General features: G+C 42.7%; 1 protein-coding gene across 1 annotated transcript; it reads right to left on the reverse strand.

The window, feature by feature from the left end:
* Positions 1–437: 437 nt before the first annotated feature.
* P2RY10 (P2Y receptor family member 10) lies at positions 438–25,212 on the reverse strand. Its single transcript, XM_069746886.1, has 2 exons — positions 25,157–25,212; positions 438–1,563 (listed from the first exon to the last, which is right to left on the reverse strand). The coding sequence occupies exon 2, from the start codon at positions 1,520–1,522 to the stop codon at positions 569–571; it is 954 nt and encodes a 317-aa protein (XP_069602987.1). The 5' UTR covers positions 1,523–1,563; positions 25,157–25,212; the 3' UTR covers positions 438–568.
* Positions 25,213–25,942: the final 730 nt, after the last annotated feature.

The following is a 25,942-nucleotide window of genomic DNA, read 5'->3' on the forward strand; positions in this document are numbered from 1 at the left end:
TTTCTAGAAATGATCTTTCATATATGAATTACCCTGTATAATGATTCCAGTCTTTGAAATAATCCAAAATATACATTTTACAAAAATACATATAGAGAACATTTAATTAAAAATTGTATCTGGATTGGACAAGAACACCTCGGTTTCTAGACCCATGTGACCAAGCCGGTCATGATTGAAGCCCACTGCTCAGTTGCTTTGACTAGTTGTTATTGATAGAAACACTTTAGTGATAGTTTGGATATCCTCAAGGTCCATTTATCAAAACTAAAAACATTTGTCAGTGCATTTGATTACATGAAAAAGTGGAAAGGAAACTTTACTAACCCACATCAACTAAGTTTCAGCCCTTCCATCTATTGATATTACTTTTGACTCCAGCTAATGGAGGAAGCAATAGAGATATTCCCTACCAATCTAATATGTCATTCATGCCATTTCTAAAGGTGCTCTGCAAATTTGAAAAATTAAAGAAAATTCACCTTGGCATAGGAACATGCATTTCATGAACAACTCAATAATATCGTTGTAAAATAAATAAATTGGAGTTGAAAAAAAAATCAAGGGATCACCTAATGGAAGAAACACTTTCTTTGCTCATGAGATGAACACGGACCACCGAAGAGCTACGCTTGGCCAATTCATTCTGGAACTCTGATGCAGTAAAATAATACAAGATTGGGTTCAAGCAACAATTGATACTGGCCAGGCACAGAGAGAATGGGTGGAGATCCATAACAACTTTTTGCACTGCACAGTTATGGATTATATTCGAGTTGAACATTACATAAAAAAAGAAAGTGATGTGATATGGAGTGAAGCAGATAAAAAACACAAATGCGCAGGTTACTACCATCCTTAAAGCCTTGTGTTTCTCCTTCATATTTACGCACCCTAATGAGTCCATTTTTAATTGTTTTTTTGTTTTTAGGGTACAGTATGCAATAACCATCAGAGGGATCAAGAAACCAGACAACTCTGCCCCTACAAGCATGATGACAACGGTCATGGTGTTCATCTGTTTCATTCCAAGATCAGCAAAACAACTAGTACTTGTGTTGCTTAGACCAGAGCTTCGGTATATTGGGAAAGGCAGGCAGGCAGCTCCGACCACTATCCATACACCTACACAGATGGCGACATCATATCTCCTCTTCCATCCTTTGGCTTTGAAAGGGTTTGCGGTGAAGACGTAGCGCTGTACACTTATCAGAGTTAGAAACATGATACTTGCATACATGTTGAGATACTTAAGGTAAAAGCACAGCAAGCATAGGAAGGTCCGAAACGGCCATGTGTGGTTTATATAGTAATAAATCCGTAGGGGTAGTGACAAGACGTGAAGAAGGTCAGCCAACGCCAAATTGATCATGAATATAATGGCCTTGTTCTTCTTGTTGATGAAGCCCCTTAGAAGCCATAGAGCAACACTGTTTGCAAGTAGGCCAGGTATCAGTATGATGGTGTAGGTGACCGCATAAAGGGTATGCCGAAATTCCTGGGTATTGTTGCAGTTTGCCATGCTTCTGTTAGGCTTTTTTTGTAGAAAATCTTCTTTGATATCTGCATAAATAAAAGGATAGTTTAACAACCTGAGTATTAAGGCAAGACTTGTGTATTATTGCGAAGGTATGAAGGTATGAAAACTCTTAAAGAAAATCCACTGGATGTATACTAAGATGGACCATCAACTTCGGCAGTGTTATATTTAAAGTAGAGGAGCTGTCCAGGTTAGAGAATTTACTGTCATGTACTTTATTGAGAATTTTTAAGCTTATTTTTCATGGGTCTCCTCTTGAAAATTCAGATTTCTTTTCTACAATGGTCTCCTGCTGTGAATAGCCTGTCCTGACGTACACAAACAATGGCCCAGATTTCACCTCTCTGCTGGCTAAAATCCCAGAGTGTCTATAATATATTCTCCTCATCACGCTTTCTGAAACTCAATGTGCACAAAACCAAATTGATCATTTTTCATCCATCTCACTCATCCCCCCTATCAGACCTACAGTACCTATCACAAAGAATGACTTCATACTGTCTCCTGTATCACATGTCCGTTGCCTTGGTGTAACCAATAACTCTGATATGTCCTTAAAACCACACATCAAAGCCCTTGCCATCCTTTCCTGAATCCCAAATCCACTAAAATGATAGTGCATGCTCTCATCATCTCTCACCTCTACTACTGTACCGTCCTTCTCTGTGGCCTCCTAACAATCTTTCACCTTTCCAGGCCATTCTTAACTCCGTGGTCCAATTAAACCTTCTTTCCCCTCTCTAATCCTCCAGCTCTGCCCTTCACAAATCCCTTAACTGGCTTCCAATTCCCCAAAGAATCCAGTTCAAACTACTAACAACAATTTACAAGGCCGTCCATAATCTGTCTTCTCCATATATCTCCAAACACCAAACAAATCTTTGGATACTTCTCACACGTTATCTATGGTCCTCACAAGACCTCTTTAGGTCTTCCATCTTTTTACATTCCTCACCGAATAACCTTCAAGCATTTTCCTGAGCCTCTCCCATACTCTGTAATTTGGTACTTAAATCTTCCTATTGTCAGCCACAATTGGAGCTTTCAGATGCAGGGTCGCAACGATTGCGTTCACAGAGGTTGCGACCGGGCCTGTGCGAGTGAGGAGCCTGCTGACGTCAGCGCAAACTTCAACTGGATGTTTGTCCTCAGACACACATTCAGCTGAAGTGTTTTGTGGCGCAGGCCCGTGAGCTGCAATACATGCTGCCGGCCAATCAGAGGCCAGCAGCTGATGTCGGTGTGCACATGACTGGGGGAACATGGGAGTGACGTCGCTTGCACACTGAAGTCAGCTGCTGGTTTCAGAAGAGGACGTCACTTGGCATGAGAGTGGAGGGAAGGTGAGTAGAATCTTTTTTTCCCTATGCATTAAAGATCAATGGCAGAATGAGGGACACATACCAGGATTGGCCCAAGATGATGAACATATATATTAGAATGCAGGATATGTATACCAGCATGGGGCCCAGGATGGGGCCCAGGACAAGGGACATATGTACCAGGATGGGGAACATATATACCGAGGATGTGCCCATGATGAGTGGCATATATATACCAGGATTGGCCAAGTATGGAGAACATACACATCGGGATGGAGAATACATATACCAGGATGTGGAACAAATATACCAGAATGGGCCTAAGATGTGGAACATATATACTAGGATGGGTCTAGGATGGGGAACATATATACCAGGATGGGGAACATATATACTTGGATGGGTCTAGGATGGGGAACATATATACCAGGATGGGGAACATACTGTATATACCAAGATGGAGGTCATATATACCAGGATGGAAGATATATATATATGCAGGTAATGCATAGTGTCTGGTTCACAGCCTATTAGTCACGCGGCTCACGCCCATACTATTCGATTAGGCAGGCAGGCCAGCACTCTCTAAATGCATCCCAGTGTACACCCCTGTATACAAGACCCAACGTCCTGGGCTTGGCTGCACCTTGAAAAATAAAGTGCATAAAATACATATAAATATGTGAGGTATTGGTCGATATTTTGGCAAAGATATGCAAACCTGCAACCCAACATCAAGGGTCCTCACACTTGCGAGTCCTAACAATAAACTTAGTAGCAAAGCCACAAAAGAGGACTGAAAGTCCTCCAAAAATTCAAAAATACAGCTGAAAAGGGGCAGCACCACTTAGGCTACTTTCACACTAGCGTTAACTGCAATATGCTAAAATGCGTCGTTTTGCCGAAAAAACGCATCCAGCAAAATATTTTGCTGAATGCGTTTTTTCCCCATAGACTTGTATTGGCGACGCATTGCGACGAATTGGCATACGTCGGTATACGTCTTTCCACGGATGCGTCGAAATTAGGCGACACGTCGTCTGGAAAAACGTAGATTGTAACGTTTTTTGGCTCCGACAATAAAACGTGTCTCGGCGCATCCGTCGGCATGCGTCTTTTGCTACAATGAAAGTCTATGAGCGACGGATGCGTCGAGACACGTCGTACGACGCAATGCAGCGCTGCAATACGTTTTTTTTCTACTGAGCATGCTCAGAAACAGGATTTTTTATCTAATTGGCCAGACATCCCCAAATCTATATAAACCTGGTCTGGGCCTTCAACCCACACATATGCCAGCAAGACCCAGAGAGAAGAAAGAAGAAGCCTCCAGCCAGCCGGACACCAAGACCCCAGCCGGACACCAAGACCCCAGCCTGGCAGCAAGACCCCAGCCTGGCAGCAAGACCCCAGCCTGGCAGCAAGACCCCAGCCTGACACCAAGACCCCAGCCTGGCAGCAAGGACCAGAGACACTCCAACAGTGTGAGTATATTGCCATTTTTGTGTGTGTGTGTGTGTGTGATAAAATATAGTACACCGCACACTCTATGTGTATATTTGCAAGGTGATGGAAAGTTTATTAACAAGTATAATTATAGTACAAGGAAAGCGACCAGAAGTAACTATGACGTTTCGGCCCAACCAGGGCCTTAATCATATAATCGCTTTACTATGTTTATAGTAGGGGAGGAGAAGGTCCTTGTGGACGAAGCTACACACTGGAATGCCAGATAGTGGTGCGTGTAATAACGCAATATCAGCCCTTGGGTGGATGCTGGTGTATAGTGGTATTAAGCGGCGCTCCCGCGCCCTGCTGCCTGTGTGTGTGTGCGCATTTGTGTATGCCGTACTGACTACAGCAAGAGCTTTTAAAACCTGAATCCAACCTGAGGCCTGCCGTCGTCCTGCAACAGCCAGTGCCCTGCTACAGTCCAGATCCACTCCGAGGCCTGCCACTGTGAAGACATCAAGCTCCAGCCGGAGGACTGATGGCCGTGTGTGTGTGTGTGTGTGTGTGTATTTTTGTACTGCTGTGTGCTTTTGTATGTATGTGTTCACGTGCACCTTATTATGCCTTTGTCAATATTACGCCTGTTCATGTGTTATGCTTGCGTTATGACTCTGCTTGCAGGTACGTTTGTGTGCATTTTGTTGGTTGCATGTGCATTTGTCAATGTCATATTGGTTAATGTACTTTTTTGATGTATTTACTAGTATAGTGGTTTGTGCAGCCTGTGTGTGTTTTTTTTTTTTTAATCTGATGTATTATTGCAAAGTCTAGTGGTCTGCAGCTTGTGGTTAGAATGTGTTTTTTTTTTTTTTTTTACAAAGTGTTGATTTTTTTAACTGTTGAAACCATTCCAAGGTGATGTACTTGTATTTAAAATAAAGAGCATTTCTGCTCCATTGTGATTACTTAAAAAAAAAAACGAAAAAAAATAATAATAAAATGTTTAAAAAATTGTCCGTAGTATAATTTCATAAAGGTAAATTTTAAACTGGTGTATGTACCAATGGTTACACATGCAATACAGAGTTGGTTGAGGGCTCATTTTTTACTAAAGGGTATCCTTGGAAGGTTTTTTGGGGGAGGTTGTTTAAATATGTTTCCATGGTGTCTCATTTTAAATTATTTTTTTTTTTTTTGGGACATGGAAATGAATGGTATAACGTGCACCTGTTTTTGGGTTTTGGTTTTCAGCCATTTCTCACATTTTAACAGGGTGTTTATTGGTAAACATTACCTATTTCTGTGGTGGTCTAACTATAAATCCATTATACTTATTATATTGCAGATAGAGTAGGGACCACAGCCACCAGGACCACAGCCACTGGCCGTAGCCACCTGGACCGCATCCGGAAATTCTTAAAAGTAAGTTTTGAAGACCCCAAATCTGCTACTTCAATGTGTAAAGCAGATTGCAAGTGTATTTTAACTTACAGACCCACCAGGACCACAGCCACCAGGACCATAGCCACTGGCCGTAGCCACCTGGACCGCATCCTGAAATTCTTAAAAGTAAGTTTTGAAGACCCCAAATCTGCTACTTCAATGTGTAGAGCAGATTGCAAGTGTCTTTTAACTTACAGACCCACCAGGACCACAGCCACCAGGACCACAGCCACCAGGACCACAGCCACTGGCCGTAGCCACCTGGACCGCATCCGGAAATTCTTAAAAGTAAGTTTTGAAGACCCCAAATCTGCTACTTCAATGTGTAGAGGAGATTGCAAGTGTCTTTTAACTTACAGACCCACCAGGACCACAGCCACCAGGACCACAGCCACTGGCCGTAGCCACCTGGACCGCATCCGGAAATTCTTAAAAGTAAGTTTTGAAGACCCCAAATCTGCTACTTCAATGTGTAGAGCAGATTGCAAGTGTCTTTTAACTTACAGACCCACCAGGACCACAGCCACCAGGACCACAGCCACTGGCCGTAGCCACCTGGACCGCATCCGGAAATTCTTAAAAGTAAGTTTTGAAGACCCCAAATCTGCTACTTCAATGTGTAGAGCAGATTGCAAGTGTCTTTTAACTTACAGACCCACCAGGACCACAGCCACCAGGACCACAGCCACCAGGACCACAGCCACCAGGAACACAATGTCCTCTTCTGGCAGCCCTCCTCCACAGCAACAGCGTGTATCGGTAAGTAACCCAATTTTTTTTTTTTTTAATTTTCTTAATTTTTATTCACTACATGCATTTATTATGTTTAAACAGGAATCAGAATCCGATGAGGAGCTGTCAGAAGGGACCGAGACGGGTGGAGATATACAAGTGGAGGAGGAACCAAGTGTAAGTAGTTGTGAAACACCTGCTTCACACCATACACCAGCACCATACACGAAACAGATTTTCAGATACAACGGAACCAAGAAAACATATACATACATTAAAGCTAATTTTTTTTCTCCTTTATTTCAGTCTCCTGCTGCTGCTGCTGCTGCACACCATGAAGGTTCTCCCAGGCACTCCCAGAGTCGGCGGACTCAACGCCGCGGTCGGCCATCAGTAAGTTGCTTTTTGGGCTGGCTTCGATTGGTCATTTTTTTTTCTCAGTGTACTAATTTTTATTTTTTTCTTATATTTTTTTTCTCACAGGCTTCACAGCGTGCTCCCACAGAAGATTATGACATTGAAATTGAAGCCCTCATCGAGGAGATTCGCGAGCGGGAGCCGCTGTGGAACATGGCTGACCGCAGGCATGCTGACACCAGTGTCACCCGTCGGCTCTGGGAGGAAGTATGCCAGAACATATTTCCGAGGTGGGAGGACCTTCTTCCACAGCAGCAGAGCAAACTATGTAAGTATTCACTTTTCAGTGATGTTTAGAGCTGAATGTAATGTCTTGCATTTACCATTTTTTTTTCTTCATTCCTGTCTTCACAGGTAGCAAGGTTAGGAAGCGGTGGCGGTCACTGAGGGATCGCTTTAAGAGGGAATTTAACCAGGAGATGCAGGCCCCGAGTGGCTCAGCAGGATGGAAGAAGAGAACATATAGATATGCCCCTGCCCTCTCCTTCCTGAGGCGAACAATGCTGAGTAGAGTGTAAGTATTCAACATCCCAGTAATAACCATGTTAACCTGTCTAATCACAAAACTTTTGTTTCAGTCCGGGCTTTTCCATATCAATATATTAATTGTTTTTGTTTTTTCTTTCACAGCACCTACTCCAGCCACCGTGCGCCTGCATCTTCCTCTGCGCCCTCTGGAGCGATCCCTCCTGAGTCCGCCACCGGGGACCACATCGGTAGGCCCCACACCTCTGACCCCTCTGTCCCCTCCACTTCATCCACCTCAGGCACTGTAGCGCAGCCTTCGTTACTCGCATCTGATGGTCAACAGATAGCGTTCCCTTTACCCCACCCCTCTGACCCTGCCACCTGTACACCACCGTTAGGTTCGTGGCGGCAGCGTCAGAGGGGTCAGGAAAGGAGCTATGCTCCTGACTTCTTACATCTAAATGCAGGCTTCCAAAGTTCTTTTAAAATTTTGGGAGAACAAGTGACTGCTGGTTTCAACATGGTGCAATCACGCATCAGTGAAACCCACCAGGAAATCAGCAGTCGCTTGGATAGGCTGCATTTAGATGTAAGTCAAGCTCCAGCAAATCTTTTTTTTCAATCCATGCTTAGGAGCATGGAGAAGCTTTCTTTTGACCAGCAGATGAGGGTAATGAATAGCTGCCATAACGCTCTTCTTAAGGTCCTCAACGAATCCCAATCTACCCCCACACCTCCACACTCATACAATTCACCATTTCCACACCATGCCAACACCATATCAACGACAGTCCCAATACCAAACCAGGCCCCCAACCCAAATGTATTCCCCAGTGTTTTCGTCTTCCTTGCCCAGCTTTTCATCCCCATTCAGTTTTACAACTACCCCAACACAACCCCCCTCTAGTCAGCCTCCTGCTTTTCACCCCCCTTCCACTGCAGAACAAACAAGTAGGGTTTCCCCAGTCCCACCTACCGATGTGGTCCAACATTCCAGCCCCTCCTCCCAAAGTTACTCCACCCGACACTACCAGGACTTGTAGTCCCATATTTCTAAAAGTTTCTAAATGTTGAAAAAAACTTTATTTGGAAAATTAAAAAAAAATGTTTTTTTAAAAAGATAAAAAAAACATCAAGGTTTTAAATAAATCTTTACTGGTTTAAAATCTACTTTGTGTGTTGATTCATTAAGGTAATAGGGTAAATATTAAAGGAAACACCAAACATTTTAAAGGTATAACAAAATGGTTTTATATTACCAAGCAAACCACAGTTTGGGTTTGTTTTTTTTTTGTTGCAAAAAAAACACAATTTTGACATAAACAACAAAAGCCATGAAAAACATGTCACACAATGATGTCTTGCCATGGAATCCGCCCAACAGGTGACAAAAAATAATCCGCAAACTGGTCCCTCATCCTAGTAACAGAACCGGTGGAGCGAACAGAGGCACTGCGGTAATCCCACAAGGTTGTCTCCAATTCTTCGTCATCCAAGGTAACGGGCTCCTTTGAAATGACAAAATTATGGAGCACCACACATGCCTTGACAACATCGTCTACAGTTTTGGTTTCCAGTTTTATTGCCGTCAGCAGAACTCTCCACTTTGCAGTCAATATACCGAAAGAGCACTCTACTAGTCTTCTTGCTCTGGTAAGACGGTAATTAAATACCCGCTTGGTACGGTGTAATTCATGGCTGCTGTATGGTTTCAGTAGGTGCGGCGACAGTTGAAAGGCTTCATCACCTACACACACATATGGCATGGCTGGTTCACTTGTTCCTGGGAGCGGTCTTGCTGGCGGGAAATTGTATGTATCTCCATACAGGCAGCGACCCATTGGAGAGTTTTTAAAAACTTGTGAGTCGTTGGACCGGCCAAACGCTCCTATGTCCACAGCAAGGAATCGGCAGTTGGCGTCTGCAATAGCCATGAGTACAATGGAGAAATATTTTTTATAGTTATAGTACTCTGATCCTGTTCCTGCCGGTTTAGCAATCCTTATGTGTTTGCCGTCCACGGCACCAACACAATTTGGGAAATTGCAAATTCTCTCAAATTGTTCGGAACTTCTCAACCAGATCTCCATTGATGGTTGTGGGATATACTCCGGCTGTAAAGTGTCCCAAATCGCCCGACATGTGTCCTTCACAATTCCGCCAATAGTGGAAATCCCTAGCCTGAATTGGAAATGGAGTGAAGTCAGAGACTCACCCGTAGCTAGGAAGTTGCAGAAAAAAAAATGTAAAAAAAAATTGCACAGACCATCAACCAAAAAAAACATGTGGGATGGCCTCAAACAAACCAAAAAATTACATGCTGCAGAAAATGCTGCGCAATGTGTCAGCGCAGTTTTCTCTGCAGCATGTCATAACATTCAATATGACCAATGACACAAGAACAAAAAAACCAGTGGAATGGCCTCAAACAAACCAAAAAATTACATGCTGCAGAAAATGCTGCGCAATGTGTCAGCGCAGTTTTCTCTGCAGCATGTAATAACATTCAATATGAGCAATGACATAAAGAAAAGATGCTTACCGCAGTGTCACCAGGAGCCGCTCAGCCAGTGTGATGGCAAGCCTCATCCTTGTGTCCTGCCTTTGGATCACATCCTCTAGTTTTCCAACCAAATAATCGAAATGTTCCATCCTCATCCGTACATAATTAAAGAATTTCTGTGGGTTGCACCGCAACTCCAGATAGAGAGTGGACTGGACACCCCTGGTCATCCGCAGCTCATTGATTGGATGTATCCAGAATCGTCGCACTCTCCGTTGCATCCTCCGTCTTTCTGCTGCCGCCTCCTTCTCCCGCACTATGATATCCAGGCGATTCGTCTCAAATATAACATCAGTAACCAAACTCGCAATCCTCCCAAGTACACCATTCATCCTTGCCACTAAACTAAAACCCTCAAAGATGGGCTGTAAATACAGTCAGTATATAGATTTCCCTTAGTTTCCAGTAGCCAATCAAATTTTGGTGCCTCCCATTTTAACAACGGATCCATCGTAAAAACGGATGCAACGGATGGTAAAAACGTATGCAACGTATGCAACACATCCAGCATTTCAACGCAACCGTTTATCGGATTTGCGACGGATCCGTCGAAATGCTGTATACGTTGCATACGTTTTGCAGTTTTTTGACGCATCCGTTTTTTCGGGAAAAAGACGTTTTTGTGACGGTTTGCAGTTATTATTATTATTATTATTATTATTATACATTTTTATAGCGCCATTTATTCCATGGCGCTTTACATGTGAATACGGGCAAATATAGACAAATACATTAAACATGAGCAGATAACAAGGCACACGAGTACATAAGGAGGGAGGACCCTGCCCGCGAGGGCTCACAGTCTGCAGGGGGTGGGTGAGGATACACTAGGAGAGGGAAGAGCTGGCTGTACGGCTGTTCAGTAGCAGTTAACGCTAGTGTGAAAGTAGCCTTACCTGCCCAGGTCTCTGAACAAATGCAGCCAACCCATGTAGCAAAGATGTCAGCAACACAGGTGCAAAATACTAAATAGACAGCATACCAATTAATGGACGGGGTGACTGCTTAGTATATGTTTGCACAATAGAGGCCGATCGGCAATTGTAACTTTCGACATTATGCAAACGAATGGAGAGAGACTCGCATTTCTGGCCACGAATCGACGGACAGCTGAGCACCATGGGGTCCCATTCCCAGTGGTGGGATCAACTCACTTTTATCAGACATTTATACTGTATCGTGCGGATATGCCATAAACATACCAAACAGGAAAGCCCTTTATGTATTATCCAATATTCAAGTCTATAGTGTTCACCTGAATTTTGCTGTCACTAATCTCAGCCTCCATAAGCAAAATGGCCCGGAGCCACATTTCCAGCGAACAAAGCAATAATATACAAAATTCTTGGAGTAACTTCATGTTATATTCACTGTATCTAATATATAATTGCCTAGAATACTACTTCCTGCAATTTGTGCCAACTTCCTGTCCGGAGCTAATGTCCGGAGATAATGTCCGGAGCTAACGTCCGGAGATAATGTCCGGAGCTAATGTCCGGAGATAAGTGACGTCAACAGTGTCCAGTGTCTGATTGGTTGCCGCCTGCTGCGAGCGACCAATCAGAAACGTGCCGTACTGTGACACACTCCGCCCGCCATTTTGGTGTGATTTTTGAATTTTTACCTCACAGCAAGTTTCTACTGCGTGGAGGCGGGCCCAGTGACGTTGCTCTTCAAGCTCCTGCCGAATTTCGTCAAAAAAATGATAATACCATTTACCAAAACTATATATATTTAGTTGTGAAGTGGTTCAGTGACATTTTCACACCAATTTTGAACTTTTGTTTGGTGTTTTCTCCATATACTGCCTATTATTCACTGACTGTTATACTGAGAGACTGCCGTTTATTAACCTCTTCTTTGCCACATTGGGTATATTGCTCTATTATTTGCCACATAAGGACATTGTCCATTATTGCCCAGCAATTTCTCTGCAATATAAACTGCCTATTTATTAATATCTGCATTCCTGCGAAGAACTATTGCCTATTATTAACTGGCTATTTTCCTACTACCTGACACTGCCTCTTATTAACCTGTTGTTTGCCACCACCACGCTTAAAGCTGTTTAGCTTAGCCAACATGAGCTCTAATAGTAAGGATACTAATGACACAGAGCCCAAAGCTGCTGATGGCGCACGTAAGATTAGGTCTGATAGAAAGTATACTAATAATGCAGAGCAAAAAGACGCCGCTGCCGCACGTAAGCGCAAACAGCGTGCTAACAAGAGTACAGAGGATAGATGCAAGCGCATGGACACTGTTAAGTATACTAATGACACAGAGTCCAAAGCTTATGATGGCGCACGTAAGATCAGGTCTGATATAAAGTATGGTAATGATGCAGAGCGAAAAGCCGCCGATGCCGCACATAAGCGCAAACAGCGTGCTAAGTCTGATGTCTTTCATCCCTCCCCTCATAAGCATGTTCATGGATCCTGTGTAACTGTACCTTAAATAACAAGAATTGTCAAGAGCTGGTGAGTGCAGCCATTTTTTGTTCTTTCTTACTATTATTTATTAATTGTATTATTCTTACATTTGAATAAATAAAGTATATATGGATTCTAGACTCCCGATTCTTTAGAATCGGGCTGCCATCTAGTTTGTAATATTTTTTCATTCAGTCCCAAGTTTTATAACCTATTTACAGATCTGTTTGGCTGTAAATTGCAGACATATCACACTGTCTGTACCTGTTAGTACCTATGTTAAAATAAGCATGTAGCAAAACAGGATATGTGTATAGGGTGCGGTACGTCAGAAGCTCGAGATTAATAATGCAAGAATGATTGACCACAACATAACAACATAACAAACAATCTCAGGGTAACATCTAATATACTCTGCTCAAGTCCTTGAAATGTTTAGTAAATGTCATACACATGAATAAAGCTAAAAATTACCAAAAATCTGCAAGAACTGTTCTTTATTATAAGGCACTGTGCTATCTGCAATTACCTAAAGAATCATTTAACATCGATGAATTATTGAGTTAAGATTCTCCAATCTCCACTTTTAACAATCACTACTTGTTTAAAGGGTTTCTTGCAAATAAAAGATTACAAATATATAAGGGGTAGTAGATTTGGATGATGATGCTTCACCATATATATTTTCAATACAGCAATCGTTGGAGGTACAGCTTCCCACTAACGGATGATGGAAGGATGAAAGAGTACACAAGAGAACGTTATTCATGAAGAAGCAACAAACTTGGGGGTTACAACATCTTTCAAGAGGTAAAATCCTTAGCGGTTACAACAATATACGAAAGACAACAAGAAAGGTGGTTACAAAAATATGCAAGAGGCAACAAGTTTTGTGGTTCCACCGGTTTACATAAGGCAAAAGGCTTGGTGGTTATACAAGAGGCAACAAGTTTTGTGGTTCCACCAGTTTACATAAGGCAAAAGGCTTAGTGGTTATACAAGAGGCAACAAGTTTTGTGGTTCCACCGGTTTACATAAGGCAAAAGGCTTGGTGGTTATACAAGAGGCAACAAGTTTTGTGCTTCCAATAGATTACATGAGGCAAACAGCTTGGTGGTTAAAACACTTATAAAATACAACAGGCTTGGTGGCTGCCAGTATATTATACTTGTTACCATCATAGCCTACCTCAGCACCTTTTCTGCCACACCGCAAAGTCTTTCAATCGCTGTCTTGCAGTTCAGTACAGTGTCGTCACACCCATCCCTCCACTCACCTCTTGACCTTTAGCAATCCTTCTGCAGTAGCTTTGTTTTGTCTGGATGATTTGCACACACTTGTGGCCTACCTCCATAATTATTGCTTCACAGTTCTTCACACTTAAGTATCAGTCTCCTAGAATTCTCTGATGTGGAAATACCCAGGCTTCAGCGTCTACACTTCCTTTGGTGTGGTTTTCTCCTCGTGGTCTTATGGCAGCTAATCTTTATCCTATCAGGAAGCTATCGGGTTCATCCTGATGGTGTGTGCAGTCTAAATTTGCCGCCTGCGCCAAGATACTGATGTCTAGTAAGTCTTTGGTCTATAGCAGCCTTCAGCTGACAGGATCATATACTCCCATCTCTACCAGAAGAGCCAACTGTATTGGCATCATTCTGACACTGATACAGTTCAAAATGGCACTTGCCAAAAAATCTGCTCCAAATCTTCAATGCTGGTCACAACACTGCTACTTTCCCTGTTTTCCCTTAAATTTTGTGTTTTTATGAATTTTGCCCATGGCATAATTGTCCATACGGCCCATATACCATGGCACTAGGAGTAATACCCTCTATAAAATGTCACTCACTCGCACCCTGCATATGGTCAATTGCTGTATATGTTGCGCCCCAGGGTCCTGGTCATCACAGTAGCATTGCTTTCCTCACAGGGAGAGGGATGTTACGCTTGAAGGCAAGAAGCGATAACTGCAACCAGGTACCACAAACATGCAACACATTCACACTCCAGGCGACCAGGGGGAGCTTTTGATCCTACTTGCTAGGTGACTCTCCATATATATATAACTGGTAGTCTCTAGGGAAAGTTAGTTATTTCTTGCCAGGACACAGACTGGATCAGTCTGAGGCAGCAGCTCCTGGAAATAGACATTGAGAAAGCCAAATACATTGCAGAGAGCGTGCAGGAGAGCAAAGCACAGGAGAGAATACCAGGGGGAGACCAGCCCCGAGCAGGCTGCCTCCTTCTGAGGCGTAGAGACCGGTAGCCGGAACATCGAGGGTGTAAGGACCTCTATGGCTTACATCAGAGACCGGCAGGACAGCTGAACTCTACGTTACATGTCCGATCTAACACCCAGGAGGCACGGTGGCACCCCTCAGAGGCCGGGGCATGCTAAAGTCCCTATAAACAGCCTCAAGCCACCAGTCATGCGGGTTATGTCCTATCCTACAGAGAGAGAGATAACAACTGTAAGGACCTTATGTGGAGCTTTAAGCCGTAAGGAACTACAACACCACGGCGCTAGAGGAAGGCTTTTGATTTCCACCTGGGTAAGAGGACTCCTAACTTGTCTTCAAGCCGGCCAGACCCTGCCTGCCCTGTGATCTGGTGCTCTGGAATGCGGATGCTGAAGTCTTCAGTAAACCATGGTAAAGAGACTGCAAACCTGTGTCCTCATTCTTTGCTGCACTCCTCACCATCTTCCATCTACACACCGAGAGCCCTGGGGACATACTTCACCTGTGGGAAGTTATACCATCTAGCTGCCATAACATCACTCCAGAGGACCCCTTAAAGCAGCATCGGTCCCCACCGACAGAATACCACAGGTGGCATCAGAACGATATTAACCTGCAAATTAACTCAATATTTGCAGGTCAATAGGGTTTTTTCATTTGACAGGTTCCCTTTAACCAACTATGTACTGTCTCCAACAAATCATTGTCAGCAATTGGTCATAGAAGCCAACAAAGTTGATGAGAGTGCTGGATGGTTAAGAAACCAGAGGGGTCCATGTTACCTAAGTCCTTATTTTTGGATGCCAGACATGGTGGGATTCCCAGTGATCAGTGAGAAAACCTGCCAATAACCATTCTTTGTAGCGCCTCCTCTGGGGAAAATAAGAACTAAATTTTTTAGTCTAATATGATTACAGTAGAGAGGCTGGCTTCTGGTCGATACTAAGTATGTTTCTAACAGTCAAGAGCCCGGTCACGTGGACCTACGGGAGAACTGAAAGGTCCATCATGTATATCGCTATCAGTTGAGGGGGATAAGCATTTTCTTTTTTTACATACAGAGGTTAATAATAAAAAAAGAGTTAATAAAAAAATGATAAAAATAATCTTTTTTTTAATAATAAATACATTTTTTAATAATAATAGTAACAAAAGGTTAATAATGCAGTAAGTCCCAGTCCAACACAATACATTTGTATTTATTACATTTTTAACAGATATTTAAAAATACAAAACCTACAGGTATGACAGTTTATGTATTGAAATGGCAACTTTATTAATTGAAAAATATAAAATGTAGAATATAGGATTATTGGTGTTATCGTCTCAGGAAAATTACATATTGAATACAGAGTATAGAAAATGGTGCATGGAGAGAATAAAAGAGGAATAACGACAATCAAGTGGTAGAACAATACATATAGCATGTGTTTAGACAATGGCTATAGCAAAATACTGTGATGCTACAGTAAGCTGTAGTAAAAGAGTGAATAAAAAATAGAGAGAACTGAAACAGACCTCTGACTTTTACCGCTCACAGTTGCTCATGGCAGAAATAGCTTACGTTCACCTCACAGGCACTTGCTGATTCCACCGGTATCCAGCCCCTATTTTTTGCTAGGATGTTATAATCTTTTATTCATTGACTTTTTTCTGTTTCTGTACATGTGCTGTTATACCTGTAGGTTTTGTATTTGACTGCTGTCTATGACTGCAATTTTGTTTGCTATTATTTACATCGGCACACTGGTTTGCTGCCAATATTTCTAGGTTGCAGATATCTAAAAATGCAAAACGGTCCCACCTTCTCTGCAGTGTCAAAGATAAGCCTAAAATGTGAGATATCAAAACGAATAGAAAATACACAAAGGCATAATACAGGGCAACATCATTGAGATGATTGCTAAAAAAATTGCGGTGAAAAATAGTCTTCAAGGGCAGGGGGGTAATCCTGCCAAAGAAGAGGGTCAGTATAAGGCCAGGTTCACATGGATATTTTTTTTACATGGACTTTGAAATGGATCCACTTCAATATCCACATAAAAAACAGTTCAAATACTCTTTGAATACTCTTCAAAATCCACATCTAATACCTCAGTCTGAACATACTGTAATGGTATGTGCACATGGCGTCTTTTTCAGGCAGATTCAGCCTGGACCCCTCCTAAAAAAGTGCTCAGTGAACATTCAAAATGATGAACACATGCGCGGCAATGTCGAAATGGCTTGCTGTGCATGTGTTCCATCTTTTGAAAGTAATTTTTCCATCTCCTCTGTTGTCGGTGTGCGTGGGAATCACACTGTACTCGGGTGACACGTTTCACACGCACCCATAGACTTGTATTGGGGTGCCATCTGAATTTCGCATGCAATCGCAGCACGCCACATTTTTCTTCAGTCCTACTCAATCCGATTGGAGCTGAAAATACAGATGAGCACACAATCATAGAATAACATTGGTCCGAATGCAATCCGATTTTTTTAATCGGATTGCATTTGTCTAGTCGCAAGTGTGAGCGAGCCCTGACAGTATCTGAACCGTTTTTTTTTAAATTTGTATTTGTAATGTGGAATCTACCAAGTTTTGCAAGAAGAAACGCCAACTTTTCCACATTTTTGGCCATTGGCGATATTTCGATATTTATTTTTAAGTGCTTTAACAGCTCAAAGGATGACTCTTTGTGAGTCGGAAGTTTGCCAAGTTTATTCTCCTGAATGTTTTTGCAGGGGTGTCTTCTTTATCGGTTTACCGAAGTGAAATAGGTGTTTGATTAAAAAAAAAAAAGGCTAAAAGTGTCATATGTGACTCGAAATTTATAACTTGCCACAGCTTTGTGGTTTAGGAGTCAGGTGGAAGTTGCAGACAAGTTAAGGTGGACTCATTTTAACTAGTAAAACCTCATGGTGGTAAGCAGGCTCGGCTTTGGTGGCCAGCCTCAAGGATGCCGTAATGGTAACGTCACTCTGGGCGGGCACGGTGCTTGGGATATCACAGAACTAGCGCTTCACCTGACTAATACTGTGATTGTTTTAATCCTGGGATTTAAATAAAGCTATGACCATTTTGACAAGCAAAATAATGTGTTTTGTGTATTTATTCCAGTGTCTAGGTTTATCTAAAAGTCAAGACATAACAGAGTAACACATAGTTCAATGCATACTAGAGGAATGAGAGACCTGCTCACAAGCTTACAATCTATGAGGAAATAAGGAAGACACAGAAAAAAAAGTAAAAAAAAAGTACTTGTTGTGTAACGTCCAGACATCTACATAATAAATAGGGGAATTCAACTAACGCCGCATGAATCGGTTACCAGCCAGGATCTGTACAAGTACAGATAGAAAGTGCTACTGAGTGCATGGAAGAGAGAGCAGGGGATAGTTCATTAGATTTGTGAGGTAAGGTGACAGTCTAGTTTAAAGAAATGTGTTTTTAGGGCATGCTTGAAACTTTGAATAGGAATTAATCGGATTGTCTATGGTAGTGCATTCCAGAATACTGGTGCAGCATGAGAGAAGTCCTGGAGATGGGAGAGGGAGGTTCGGATTACAGTGAATGTTCGTCTGAAGTCATTAGAAGAACAATGAGGGCAGGTAGGGTGGTAGACAGATGAGGAATATGTTGAATTCCTTTTTATCATATTCTTCATTGAAAAGGACTTTGTAATTTTGGAAAGTTCACTATCTATATACATAATTGTCTAAGGGGTACTTCCGTCTGCCTGTCTGTCCTTCTGTCACGGTTATTCGTTCGCTGCTTGGTCTCGGCAGCTGCCTGTCATGGCTGCCGCGACCAATCAGTGACGGCCATAGTCCAATTAGTCCCTCCCTACTCCCTTGCACTCACTGCCCGGCACCCGCTCCATAATCCCCTCCACTCACTTCTCACACAGGGTTAATGGCAGCGGTAACGGCCCGCGGTGTAACGCACTCAGTTACCGCTGCTATTAACCCTTTGTGTCCCCAACTATTTACTATTGATGCTGCCTATGCAGCATCAATAGTAAAAATAGGTCATGTTAAAAAGAATAAAAAAAAACAAAAAACCTGCTATACTCACCCTCCGCCACCTTTCCCACTCCTCGCCACGCTCCCGGGATCACTCCATTGCAAGCAGCAGCTTCCGGTCCCAGGGCTGGTGTGCGACAAGGACCTGCCGTGACGTCATGGTCATGTGACCGCGACGTCATCATAGGTCCTGCTCACACCAGCCCTGGGCCCACCGGAAGCTGCCGCTTGCAATGGAGCGGTCTCGGGAGCGTGGCGAGGAGCAGGAAAGGCGGCGGAGGGTGAGTATAGCAGGACTTCAACAGGCCTTCGGAAGGTGAGTATATGTTTATTTATTTTTTTTAAGTCTCTATACTACGTGGCTCTGTGCTGGGCAATATACTACGTGGCTCTGCTATATACTATGTGGCTGGGCAATATACTATGTGACTGGGCAACATACCGTACTACGTGGCTCTGCTATATACTACATGGCTGGGCAATATACTACGTGACTGGGCAATATACTACGTGACTGGGCAATATACTACGTGACTGGGCAATATACTACGTGACTGGGCAATATACTACGTGACTGGGCAATATACTATGTGGCTGGGCAATATACTACGTGACTGGGCAATATACTATGTGGCTGGGCAATATACTGCGTCGCTGGGCAATATACTACGTGGACATGCATATTCTAGAATACCCGATGCGTTAGAATCAGGCCACCATCTAGTACTATATAAGGTCATTGATAATCTGTCATGGAAAAATTTGGTCTGGATAAGTGTTGGTCATTATATTGTTGTGGTCTTTTAGAGAGCTGCCACTTTAATTTATCGCAGAAATAACGTGACAAAGCATAATATAACATGCTGGGGATGCATACACCCCAAATAAAACATAAAACCAATAAGGGGGTCTGTCAGGTTCCTATTAGTTCTCCAGTGTTGCTGATGGTGCTTCAGACTACAGTGCCTTTCGAATCAATAGACTCCAACACAAGTGTGAAGAAAACACGAACTCTGCAGCATGTTAACGAGATATTCTTTTCTGAGTTGCCAATTTGACTTTTTATATTTTCTGGACGTCTTATCGAAAAATCACGGACAGACAATATTTTTTTGGGACACACTGGAAAACCATTAATAGATCATTATGATTATCAGTCACACATGTCTACAGCCCATAATTATATGAATACATCATTTGCAAATACTCTAAAATAATGATAATTACAGTTACAATTACCTGTATAAGTTTCTTGAGCTTTAACCCCTCTGTGACCTTAGACGTACTATCCCGTCGAGGTGCCCTGGGCTTATCTGACCCTGGACGGGATAGTACGTCATAGCCGATCGGCCGCGCTCACGGGGGGAGCGCGGCCGATCGCGGCCGGGTGTCAGCTGCTTATCGCAGCTGACATCCGGCACTATGTGCCAGGAGCAGTCACGGACCGCCCCCGGCACATTAACCCCTGGCACACCGCGATCAAAGATGATCGCGATGTGCCGGCGGTGCAGGGAAGCACCGCGCAGGGAGGGGGCTCCCTGCGGGCTTCCCTGAGACCCCCGGAGCAACGCGATGTGATCGCGTTGCTGCGAGGGTCTCACCTCCCTCCCTGCTCCCTCCAGCCCCGGATCCAAGATGGCCGCGGATCCGGGTCCTGCAGGGAGGGAGGTGGCTTCACAGAGCCTGCTCAGAGCAGGCACTGTGAAGCCTGCAGCGCTGCATATCAGATCAGTGATCTGACAGAGTGCTGTGCAAACTGTCAGATCACTGATCTGTGATGTCCCCCCCTGGGACAAAGTAAAAAAGTTAAAAAAAAATTTTCCAAATGTGTAAAAAAAATTAAAAAAAATATTCCAAAATAATGAAAAAAAAAAAAAATATTATTCCCATAAATACATTTCTTCATCTAAATAAAAAAAAACCCAATAAAAGTACACATATTTAGTATCGCCGCGTCCGTAACGACCCGACCTATAAAACTGTCCCACTAGTTAACCCCTTCAGTAAACACCGTAAGAAAAAAAAAAAAAAAACGAGGCAAAAAACAACGCTTTATTATCATACCGCTGAACAAAAAGTGGAATAACACGCGATCAAAAGGACAGATATAAATATCCATGGTATCGCTGAAAGCGTCATATTGTCCCGCAAAAAAAGAGCCGCCATACAGCATCATCAGCAAAAAAATAAAAAAGTTATAGTCCTGAGAATAAAGCGATGCAAAAATAATTATTTTTTCTGTAAAATAGTTTTTATCGTATAAAAGCGCCAAACCATAAAAAAATGATATAATTGAGGTATCGTTGTAATCGTACTGACCCGAAGAATAAAACTGATTTATCAATTTTACCAAACGCGGAACGGTATAAACGCCTCCCCCAATAGAAATTCATGAATAGCTGGCTTTTGGTCATTATTCCTCACAAAAATCGGAATAAAAAGCGATCAAAAAATGTCACGTGCCCAAAAATGTTTTCAATAAAAATGTCAACTCGTCCCGCAAAAAACAAGACCTCACATGACTCTGTGGACCAAAATATGGAAAAATTATAGCTCTCAAAATGTGGTATTGCAAAAAATATTTTTTGCAATAAAAAGGGTCTTTCAGTGTGTGACGGCTGCCAATCATAAAAATCCGCTAAAAAACTCGCTATAAAAGTAAATCAAACCCCCCTTCATCACCCCCTTAGTTAGGGAAAAATAAAAAAAATGTATTTATTTCCATTTTCCCATTAGGGCTAGGGTTAGGGCTAGGGTTAGGGCTAGGGCTAGGGTTAGGGCTAGGGTTAGGGCTAGGGCTAGGGCTAGGGTTAGAGCTAGGGTTAGGGTTAGAGTTAGGGCTAGGGTTAGGGCTAGGGTTAGGGCTAGGGTTAGGGCTAGGGTTAGGGTTAGGGTTAGGGCTAGGGTTAGGGCTAGGGCTAGGGTTAGGGCTAGGGTTAGGGCTAGGGTTAGGGCTAGGGCTAGGGTTAGGGCTAGGGTTAGGGCTAGGGTTAGGGTTAGGGTTAGGGCTAGGGTTAGGGCTAGGGTTAGGGTTGGGGCTACAGTTAGGGTTGGGGCTAAAGTTAGGGTTAGGGTTTAGATTACATTTACAGTTGGGAATAGGGTTGGGATTAGGGTTAGGGGTGTGTCAGGGTTAGAGGTGTGGTTAGGGTTACCGTTGGAATTAGGGTTAGGGGTGTGTTTAGATTAGGGTTTCAGTTATAATTGGGGGGTTTCCACTGTTTCGGCACATCAGGGGCTCTCCAAACACGACATGGCGTCCGATCTCAATTCCAGCCAATTCTGCGTTGAAAAAGTAAAGCAGTGCTCCTTCCCTTCCGAGCTCTCCTGTGTGCCCAAACAGAGGTTTACCCCAACATATGGGGTATCAGCGTACTCAGGACAAATTGACAACAACTTTTGTGGACCAATTTCTCCTGTTACCCTTGGGAAAATACAAAACTGGGGGCTAAAAAATAATTTTTGTGGGAAAACAAAAAGATTTTTTATTTTCACGGCTCTGCGTTATAAACTGTAGTGAAACACTTGGGGGTTCAAAGTTCTCACAACACATCTAGATAAGTTCATTGAGGGGTCTAGTTTCCAATATGGGGTCACTTGTGGGGGGTTTCTACTGTTTAGGTACATTAGGGGCTCTGCAAACGCAATGTGACGCCTGCAGACCAATCCATCTAAGTCTGCATTCCAAATGATGCTCCTTCCCTTCCGAGCCCTCCCATGCGCCCAAACGGTGGTTCCCCCCCACATATCGGGTATCAGCGTACTCAGGACAAATTGGACAACAACATTTATGGTCCAATTTCTCCTGCCAACCTTAGAAAAATACAAAACTGGGGGCTAAAATATAATTTTTGTGGAAAAAAAAATTTTTTTATTTGCATGGCTCTGCGTTATAAACTGTAGTGAAATACTCGGGGGTTCAAAGCTCTCACAACACATCAAGATGTGTTCCTTAGGGGGTCTACTTTCCAAAATGGTGTCACTTGTGGGGGGTTTCTACTGTTTAGGTACATTAGGGGCTCTGCAAACGCAATGTGACGCCTGCAGACCATTCCATCTAAGTCTGCATTCCAAATGGCGCTCCTTCCCTTCCGAGCCCTCCCATGCGCCCAAACGGTGGTTCCCCCCCACATATGGGGTATCAGCGTACTCAGGACAAATTGGACAACAACTTTTGGGGTCCAATTTCTCCTGTTACCCTAGGGAAAATACAAAACTGGGGGCTAAAAAATAATTTTTGTGGGAAAAAAATTTTGTTTTATTTTTATGGCTCTGCATTATAAACTTCTGTGAAGCCCTTGGTGGGTCAAAGTGCTCACCACACATCCAGATAAGTTCCTTAGGGGGTCTACTTTCCAAAATGGTGTCACTTGTGGGGGGTTTCTACTGTTTAGGTACATTAGGGGCTCTGCAAACGCAATGTGACGCCTGCAGACCATTCCATCTAAGTCTGCATTCCAAATGGCGCTCCTTCCCTTCCGAGCCCTCCCATGCGCCCAAACGGTGGTTCCCCCCCACATATGGGGTATCAGCGTACTCAGGACAAATTGGACAACAACTTTTGGGGTCCAATTTCTCCTGTTACCCTAGGGAGAATACAAAACTGGGGGCTAAAAAATAATTTTTGTGGGAAAAAAATTTTGTTTTATTTTTACGGCTCTGCATTATAAACTTCTGTGAAGCCCTTGGTGGGTCAAAGTGCTCACCACACATCCAGCATGGCGTCCCATCTCAATTCCTGTCAATTTTGCATTGAAAAGTCAAACGGCGCTCCTTCCCTTCCGAGCTCTCCCATGCGCCCAAACAGTGGTTTACTGCCACATATGGGGTATCAGCGTACTCAGGACAAATTGGACAACAACTTTTGAGGTCCAATTTCTTCTCTTACCCTTGGAAAAATAAAAAATTGGGGGCAAAAATATAATTTTTGTGAAAAAATATGATTTTTTATTTTTACGGTTCTGCATTATAAACTTCTGTGAAGCACTTGGTGGGTCAAAGTGCTCATCACACATCCAGATAAGTTCCTTAGGGGGTCTACTTTCCAAAATGGTGTCACTTGTGGGGGGTTTCAATGTTTAGGCACATCAGTGGCTCTCCAAACGCAACATGGCGTCCCATCTCAATTCCTGTCAATTTTGCATTGAAAAGTCAAACGGCGCTCCTTCCCTTCCGAGCTCTCCCATGCGCCCAAACAGTGGTTTACTGCCACATATGGGGTATCAGCGTACTCAGGACAAATTGGACAACAACTTTTGAGGTCCAATTTCTTCTCTTACCCTTGGAAAAATAAAAAATTGGGGGCAAAAATATAATTTTTGTGAAAAAATATGATTTTTTATTTTTACGGTTCTGCATTATAAACTTCTGTGAAGCACTTGGTGGGTCAAAGTGCTCATCACACATCCAGATAAGTTCCTTAGGGGGTCTACTTTCCAAAATGGTGTCACTTGTGGGGGGTTTCAATGTTTAGGCACATCAGTGGCTCTCCAAACGCAACATGGCGTCCCATCTCAATTCCTGTCAATTTTGCATTGAAAAGTCAAATAGCGCTCCTTCCCTTCCGAGCTCTCCCATGCGCCCAAACAGTGGTTTACTGCCACATATGGGGTATCAGCGTACTCAGGACAAATTGGACAACAACTTTTTGGGTCCAATTTCTCCTGTTACCCTTGGTAAAATAAAACAAATTGGAGCTGAAGTAAATTTTTTTGTGTAAAAAAGTTAAATGTTCATTTTTATTTAAACATTCCAAAAATTCCTATTAAACACCTGAAGGGTTAATAAACTTCTTGAATGTGGTTTTGAGCACCTTGAGGGGTGCAGTTTTTAGAATGGTGTCACACTTGGGCATTTTCTATCATATAGACCCCTCAAAATGACTTCAAATGAGACGTGGTCCCTAAAAAAAATGGTGTTGTAAAAATGAGAAATTGCTGGTCAACTTTTAACCCTTATAACTCCCTAACAAAAAAAAATTGGTTCCAAAATTATGCTGATGTAAAGGAGACATGTGGGAAATGTTACTTATTAAGTATTTTGTGTGACATATCTCTGTGATTTAATTGCATAAAAATTCAAAGTTTAAAAATTGCGAAATTTTCAAAATTTTCGCCAAATTTCCGTTTTTTTCACAAATAAACGCAGGTACTATCAAAGAAATTTTACCACTATCATGAAGTACAATATGTCATGAGAAAACAGTGTCAGAATCACCAGGATCCGTTGAAGCGTTTCGGAGTTATAACCTCATAAAGGGACAGTGGTCAGAATTGTAAAAATTGGCCTGGTCATTGACGTGCAAACCACCCTTGGGGGTAAAGGGGTTAAAAAATCACGGAATGCCTTCATTTTTTTTACGGACAGGGCAAAAAAAGTGACCGATTTTTGCAAACTGTCCTGGAAATTCTGGGCGGTTGGCAAACCTGATTCCTTTTATCAAGAAAATACATTAGACTCACTTCTGAATTAATGTTAGTATTACAGTTCGAATATTCTAAAGATTCATTAATAATAATTACAGTGCTATGAAGGCTTACCTTCTCAATACTGAGCGACTGTCATCATCAGTCTGTGCTGCACAGCTCACATGGAAATAAACCGTTATGAGGTTGAGATCATCTGCGCAATATGAATAATTCATAACAAGGAAGAACTAGACTACTGGAGGTACTGTAAACCACAGCTCGCTTTCTTTGCTGGTGTGGTTGAGTTGTAAAGACAGTTTACGTAGGTTGCAGGAACCTCCTGACTCTGTATAGTTTATCTAGACAGTGATGAGTGTGACCTGCCGGAGAAAACAATTTCTCAAGCTCAGGGGCACATTATGAGCCACTAAATAGCATCGATCAAAAGGGATTTCAGAATTTAAGCAACCCAATTTGGTATCCCCTATCATTGTGGAAGGTTTTCTCTACCATTTGTGATCCTTCTTTTCAAGAGTGGACACAGACAGAAGATGCCTCTGTGCGAGAACAATATTTGAGCCCTTTGCAGTCCAATCATACTGCACTATTATACATTCTTTCAAGGTGGGGCAACTAATTGGTTGCACCAACGTTGTGCCCACCCCTGCTTCCATTATCCAGGGTGGAAGCAGCTCCAACTGTGGGGACTCACAACTTGAATTGTTCAATGGCTATCGTGTAAATTTCCCGAGCCATGTTAGTGACTTTCTTAGGATCTTCTTAAGCGGAAGACTTGACTTCACAAGATACATTCTGGCATTATTGTGTCTTGCTACTACTTCTCTTGGAAGAAGAAGAACCAAAGGCCTATAATGTACTGCATGTACCAATATGTACCACCTAGGATTATGCTGTTAT

Source organism: Ranitomeya imitator, chromosome 2 (genome assembly GCF_032444005.1).
Source record: "Ranitomeya imitator isolate aRanImi1 chromosome 2, aRanImi1.pri, whole genome shotgun sequence".
NCBI classification, from domain to species: domain Eukaryota; kingdom Metazoa; phylum Chordata; class Amphibia; order Anura; family Dendrobatidae; genus Ranitomeya; species Ranitomeya imitator.

Coding starts and splice junctions, on each gene's coding strand:
- P2RY10 (XM_069746886.1), bottom strand. CDS start 1,522: ATGGCAAACTGCAACAATACCCAGGAATTTCGGCATACCCTTTATGCG.